General features: G+C 32.4%; 1 protein-coding gene across 1 annotated transcript; it reads right to left on the bottom strand.

The window, feature by feature from the left end:
- Window positions 1-5,129: 5,129 nt before the first annotated feature.
- Window positions 5,130-5,853, bottom strand: LOC105779443 (transcription factor bHLH140). The gene has a single exon (XM_012603199.2). It carries the CDS (start codon window positions 5,793-5,795, stop codon window positions 5,280-5,282), a length of 516 nt encoding a protein of 171 aa, XP_012458653.1. The 5' UTR covers window positions 5,796-5,853; the 3' UTR covers window positions 5,130-5,279.
- Between the last annotated feature and the right edge of the window lie 1,985 nt (window positions 5,854-7,838).

The following is a 7,838-nucleotide window of genomic DNA, read 5'->3' as shown; positions in this document are numbered from 1 at the left end:
TTCGCATAATAAATCACATGGGGGTTCATATACATAATCGTATGAGGGTTTGCATATTAAATCCATAAGGGTTCGCATATTAAAACATATAGGGGTTCTCATACTAAATCCATAAGGGCTTGCATATAGGGTTCGCATAATATATAGTAAGAGATCACATACTAAGTCACATAAAGGTTTGCATATGGGTTAGACTAATATATGGTAAGAGATAGTATACTAAATCATATAAAGTTTTTCATACGGGTTCACATTATTTATGGTAAGAGATCGTATACTAAATCATATAAAAGGTTTTCATATAGGTTCGCATAATATATAGGGTTCACATAAGATATAGGGTTTGCATTATTTATAGTAAGAGGTCGTCTACTAAATCATATAATGGTTTGCATATAGGTTCGCATATCACTTATAACTGAGTTCGCTTGTATACCTATTTATGCAAAGGTTCACATGACAGTCCATATGGGGGTTCGCTTAATAGTTCACCTAAGGTTCGCATTCATAAGGGTTCACATACCTAAGGGTTCGTATGCATGGGGTTTCGCATATATGGGGTTTGCGTATATGGGAGTTCGCATACATGGGTTTGCATAACAGATTACCTTAATTAATTAATCATACACAATGGTCTAAGTTAGATCCACACCTAATTGAAGACACAAAAACCTTAATTTTTGGATGAAGAAATCGACAATAACTAGGATGAGAGGGATGAAATTGAAAAGCTTGAAATCTTTTAAGAACCCTAATTTCAATGAGGGTTTCAACAATAAAAAAGAAGAAAAGAGAATTTTGATAGCTTTTCTTGAACAATCTTCTAAATATGGATTCTAGGTTTTTGAAAAGATCGACTATTTATAAAATTTTTCTTCCCTAATTGCAATAGGATTAAGAAATAGTTTAAAATTAGGGTTTTTTTTAAATTAACGAGTAAATTTAAAAAAAAACATTTTTCGGTTAGGGCTGGCTAGAAAATTTGGTACTTTATCGGGTAAAAATAAGAAAATAAAATATTTTGGCTAAAAGTGCACAAGGGGTTTCAAACTTGGGACCAAAGGGAATGTTAAGTCTTAACCATTGAACCAACAAACTCATTCTTGTTCTTAGCTTTAGAGAAATTGTTTTTAAGGGTTTTGACCAGCATTAGGGGAACTATAAAAAAAATCAACAAAGGGTGCAATCAAGTGGGTTTGAACCTAAGATTTTAGCTTTGCCTAACACCTAACCATCAAGTTTAGTTGTTTATTCTTGTTATTTCCTTATCAAAAATAATTTTTAAAAGGCATTTTAAGTTTGCTTACCCTATTCTTACTATGCTTTGAATATAAAAATCTAAAATTTATCATTATTTCTTTTAGCCCTAATTTTGGGATGTGACAGTCTGGAAAGCTTGTCGGGTGAATTCTGTCATGCCTAAGTGGCAAGTTGTTAGTCTGCCTTTGTGGAGAGATCTGGGTATGCCTTTGAAGCATTTTCTAAAAGAGTTCTTAGCAATCTACTCGACTGATGAATTCGCTTTAGTAGTTCGCTATGTCAGAAAAAGAGCTTGGCATATATGTAATTATGGGTGGTATAAGTGTCTGCCAAATCTGGAAACTCTCACATTTTTTATCGAAGTCATCTGAGTCCTATTAAGGATCTAAGATATTTCCTTCATCGAACCAAGTTCGTCGTTTGGATCAACTTGAAGAAACGATGTAATTGGCAATATGACAACTGTTAAATCTGTTATAAGAATTCGTTGAGAGTAGAGTCGTATGCCTATCATTTTGAGAAATGTATTCAACCTCTATCTCTAGGCGATTGAGAAATAGGAGTCGCTATAAGGTGGGAAACCTATGATTTGCCAATCGAATGGAATGTGTATAAGGTGTTCAAGTTAGAGGTTGGTGTCTAGTTATCCACTAGGAATCAAAAACATATCCTCCAAAGTCTGAAAGAAAGTCTAGAAATTCCTGAGTCAAGGAATCCAACAATACAATCTAAAGGTAATAATGGTTGAGAATCACTAAGTTCTGTTGAACTTACATGAGTTTATTTGTGATGCATGATTCTAGAAATGGGACCAGTGCACCTGAGGGGAACAAGCCAGGCATGCGTTAGGATGGAAGAGCAATATTATGCATATAGAAGGGCATTTTTGGATATTAAGTGAAAAGTACTTTACGCCATGAATAAGTGAATTTTAGCAAAGTTTTAAGTTGTAATATATAAAATCATTTTGAAAATCCGTTGTATTTAGTAAATGCTACTTTTAAGATCTTTTGACTTAAAAAGGTTATAAACAAATAAGAAGTATGTTTAGTTTAGTTTTCACCTAATGAAAAATTATGTTAAGTATTTGTGTTTTGTGGCATCCTATATGTGGGTCTGGTAAATCGAATCGGATACAAGGTGTTGCAACCAATGCACCCAACCACTTATTAAAATAAAAAAAATTCTATAACAATAATGTTAGAGTTGTGTGATACGCATCCCGTTTAATTTGACTTGAAGAGTTCGAGGTGCAACTCACTTGTTAAAGAAATAATATTTGACCTTGCCGCACAAGTTGAATCCATATAGGACTATAGGTCGTTTAAACTTTAAAAACTGTGCATAACCAAAAACCTCAATGTGTAGCTTTCAAAACTTAGTAACATCATCCCCTCCCAATTTGAAATGTACCCAAAAAATATAATATATAAATAATAAAATTTAAAATTAAAGTAATATATTTAAAAGAAAAGTAATTCAACATAGATTTTAAAATTTTTATTTATTATTATATAAATTCGCGTGACAATTTAAAAACAATCAAAATTCTTATTTATTAGTATGATAAATTTTCTTATCAAATAATCTTTTTAACCAAGTATTTCGATAAAATTAAAATTTTTATTTATAAATGTGATAAATATTATAAATAACAAAAAATCAATATAAATTTAATAATAAAAAGTATTATCGTGGTTTAAAATATTTGAATACTAATATTTAAAATTTAGAAAAGGGTTTAAGATTCTAAAAATTTGAAATTGATAGGTTTAACCAGTTGGCATGCTTTTTTATTAAAATTTTCAAATTTGACCATTTCTTTTAGAAAGAAAATACAAAGATTGATAGGAACTTATAAAAGCGCAAAAAAAAAAAAAAGTGAAAAAAAAGGGGGTAAATGGAAGGGACCCGCAAGCAAAGCTTGGCACTGCCTCGTATAATTAACAACAATCTCGGCCAAATCAAAAGTAACCTCACTTCACTTTTTAATGTATAATTTGCTTACTTATTAAAGGAAACCTGCATTAATTATGCAGTAAGTGAACCCAAATACCACATTATTGCATTACATTCTAAATACATCCTTTCCTCCTGCATCAACATATAATATTTACAGTACCCTATTAGTAGGGGAGGATCTCTCCTAAAATGATAAAATTTTAATTTAATTAGTTAAATATTACATTTTACTATCATAAATTTTAAAAAATTTTCTCGCTTCATCCCTGTCTATTAATCTATTCCATCTCATTGACATGGAATCAAATAAGTCTTCCTTTTTTAATTGACTTGGGTTATACATCACATTCTATATTTTTTGTAGCAAATATATATAAAACAAAGAATTAAATAATTTTATTTCTTTCAATAAATTAAACTAAAATCATTATAGAATTGAAAGATTTATAGTTTTTGTGCGGGCTCTATCCTTTATACATTTTTCATCACCTACAACAATAATAAACATATTGTCTTATATCTCAATTATTTTTAAATGATAAATAATAAATTATTATATGGCATAGATACTATTTTAAAATTTCGGTTATCCATTAATTTTATAAATATTAAATAAATTACAAAGTTTAATCTATATGAGATTTTAAAATTTTACATCTTTATATTTTTATCACTTCTACTTCTACTCATTATAATTCTCCTCACCATTAATCCAAACACATATTGTATGGTTTTAGTTTTAACGTTGAAATGCCCAATTCCATTGTTAAAGTAATTATTCTTATCACTAGCATTGTTTAATCAAAGTTGTTTGAACTGGATCGAACCAATCAATCAAATTGAATGGGCGGAAAAATCGACCGTACGGATCGATTTTTAATACTTTTTTTATAGATTTTTAATGGTTTATTTAATTGAATTAGATGGATTGATCAAATCGTTCGGACCGATGAACCAGTGGCCTAACCGGTTTAACCACCAGTCTGATTTTAAAAACCTTGGGTTTAATCATAAGAACCAATTTCATCTCCTAATAGACCCTTGAGAAAAAGCTATCTGCTTTTTTTAGTCATAATAAAAAATTTAGTCCTCAATATTTATGTTTTTTTATCAATTTGGCCTTTATTCTTTTTTAAAGTTAAATTTAGACATTAACATTTCAATAAAAGATAAGTTGCTTTTTTTAACGAAGATACTAACCAAAACATTAATTTTTTAGCAATGTTGGCCTGTTAATTAATGTGTACTCCATGCTAATATAGAATTATTTGTCTTATATATCACTTAATAAATAATATAAAATTATAAAAATATTCAAAAATCAATTTTAAAAATGTAAAAATTAAAAATATTAACATAAAATACATGTAAATTACCAAGTAGCGGACTCTTTTAAAAGGCCAATAATCAAATTTAACTAAAATTTATGGGTTAAATTGATAAAATATATAAATGTTAAGGGATAAAATTATTATAATGCATTATTTTTATAAAGAAAAATCGTTTGAAATTCAAGTTCCTCCCATAGTTTACTATACACCATATAACTATGCAAGCAATATAAAGCATGAATACCGAATTAACAATGAAAATTAAAATTATGCATACATAATATATATTTATACACAATCTAATATATGAACATTAATGGCTATAAAACAAATATAGTAATGACTAGATAGAGAATATGTGTACGTGCGTGTCCAACTTTTCTATTTTTTTATTATGATCCGTGTTTGAGAATGATATGTGTTCCTGGTTTGTACTTTACCATCGAATCCCGGAAAAATATTTGATGGAATCCCCAGAAATATACTTGTGAAATGGAAATGATTTTTTGCTCGTACATCAAAATATTTCCATGGCCGGAACTAGCATCATTTGCTTATAAACAGTGAAACACTAAATATTTTAAAAGCTCACTTGATGGAGCAGAACATGAAGATCAAATTCCTCCTTGACCCAGTACAAGCTACAACATTTGACTTTGTTACAGGATTCAACCATATTCATACAACAAAACCATACACAATCATATGGAATAATGAGATGAGAGCTTATTGATGTCTCATGTATGCATCATAAGGCATGGTTTGTTGGGGACCTTGGAAGCAAGAATCCGGCAATGGCAGCAGCTGCGACGGTTGCATTGGTTCAAGGTTTGGGTTAGGGTTTGATGATGGGTAAATATTTGTTTCAACAGGGAAAGAGGTAGGCAAGAAGAGAGACGACGAGTCGTCATCGACGAAGTTGATCATGGCTTGGTGAAGCCATATCTGAGTTTTGAGGAACTTTACATAATGAATAGCTTCATCAAGCATGGAGACAGTGTCCATCTTTGTCCCACCAGGAACCATGCTCTGCAAGATCTTGAACCGGTCACTGATACGATGCCTCCTTTCTCTAGCAGCCACACTTTGTGGATCAGTCGATAGCTTTACCGCACCTTTGCCCTTTTTGCCAGCCTTCTTCTTCTCTTTGCTGCAGCTGCTGCTGTTGTTGCTGGTTGTTGTCACAGAAGAAGACCCATCAATGAATGATGAGCTGAAGTTAGCAGAGGGAAAGTAGTCCATTACCAACAACACTACTAGTAGCACTTGTAACTGAGAGACAAGCTTGGTAGGGGTCCTTGCTCTCGTTACACATGTTTATATAGAGGAGGAAATGCAGGTGGGTTTGATTTGAATTAATCGAGGAAATGTAATGTAATGTTAAATGTCGTCATGTGGGTCAGCCGATCTTTGGCGCAGGATACGGGTGTTTGTTTTACTACCCCTCGGGGCCTAGGCCAGCATGGAAAGCTACCTAGGCCAAAAGGTATTTGCTTTGCTTTCTTAATCCCTTTGTTTTTCTTTTTGATTCATCCTAAACAAAGCTTTGGTGATACCTCTAATACATAATACTTATTAAAGACTGAACTTCGGGTTTTCTTTGGACAGATACCTGACCAACTAGCTAGGACCCCACTGTCAAAACACAAAAAAAATTGCACTTAAATGTAGGTCAGTTGGCTAAGATGAGAGAAGATATATAATAAGGAGGGGAAAGGGGGGGCCTGGAGAGGGGGCCCTTCTCTGAAATCGAAATGGATGTAACATAGTTGCAAATGTGTCTAAAATCTAAATCCAAGGAACCAAATTGTACGAAGCATGGCTTTTCCCTAAGGTTACACACTGTTTGCTGAAAGAAAATAACTATTCGTGTTCCCCTCGATTACTCTCTCCTCCACTTTCAAGTAGAAATAAAAAAAAGAAGAAGAAAATAGAGGTTCCGGCCAGTCATATCAACCTCTCAGCTCTTCTTTTAAAGGGAATTTTTGAGGAAAGTTGTTTGAACCCAATAACCTAATCCTTCCATGGAAACCAGATGGCATAGGATATATCAAAATAGAATCAATATAGCATGTTAGCAGTCTACAATACTATATTAATATGTCACCAAATTAAATGATGCTTCCAAGAATAGCTAGCCTAAACCCCTCAAATCTGCTCTTTTATCATTTGTTAGACATCATATGACTAACTCATGAACTTAACATAAAAATTAGTGCTACAAACAGTAACCCAGATTCTATAAACTATTTACCAGACTTAAAATCATTAGTAAGAGACAAAACCCTGCTCCCTTTCTTCATTGGTTGAACAAACGAAACTTTCACATAACTTCCAGTTGGTGTTGAACTTGGTGCTTGCAATTGCATCACTTGACCTGGTGATCCTTATTTTACTCAGCAGTCATAAATGATGAAAACTGAAATTACATGGGAATACAATAAAGCTGGAAAAAGGAAGATATAGACAAAGGTAAGCAAAATCACATGTGGGTTCCGGTTTTCGCGTTGGGGGGTGGGGGTGGTTAGAACCCTAATTATTCTTACTTGTTCGATTGAAATATACCAGCTTTTCATATGTCCTCTCATATCTAGTCAAAAAACACATCAGTCTCCACACAATATATATTTTTAGTTAAATTTTAACATTAATTTATGAATATTTTTCGTATAAAAAAAGCTTTTGACCAGACTAGTTAACAAAAACCCATATCAAAAGAAGATAAAAATTATAACCTATGGATTAGTCATTTGATTGAAAGAAAAGGTTACTACTACCATAAACAAGGTCTGGGTTTTGGTTTTTTTACTGTACTTTTTCTTATGTTACCGAGAGAGATACGATTTTAACTTGTTATAGTGGGCACAGGGCAACTGTTGTTTCAGTTTTTGAGTAAAGAGGTTAACGTTACGAAAGATGGTCCCTCTGTATTCATTAAATCTGTCAAGAAAAAAGTGAGATATGTCGGCTCTTCCTTCTTTAGGGCTTTTTAACCATATGCATGAAAGGGCGAGTCTTCCCTTTTGCCAAAGATCATGAGACTCTAATGAACTGGGATCGGGGAATTGTGCTAAAAGACTTGGTTTTATTCCACATAAAGCCAACATTGTGGGTTCAATATTAAGTCTAACCAGGGTCGAATGAGGGTTTTCATGTTTGGAGAGACTACCAGTTTTTTTTTTCCTCCCAAAGTTGAAGGATCTTTTCCCGTTTGAGATGATTGAGTGGGTGCGGTACACTGAGTTCCAAGCACCCATACCGCTAAAAGACTAATTGATTTGAGTG

This window comes from Gossypium raimondii, chromosome 4 (assembly GCF_025698545.1).
Source record: "Gossypium raimondii isolate GPD5lz chromosome 4, ASM2569854v1, whole genome shotgun sequence".
Classification (NCBI taxonomy): Eukaryota; Viridiplantae; Streptophyta; class Magnoliopsida; order Malvales; family Malvaceae; genus Gossypium; species Gossypium raimondii.
This window is presented reverse-complemented; position numbering and strand designations above follow the sequence as displayed.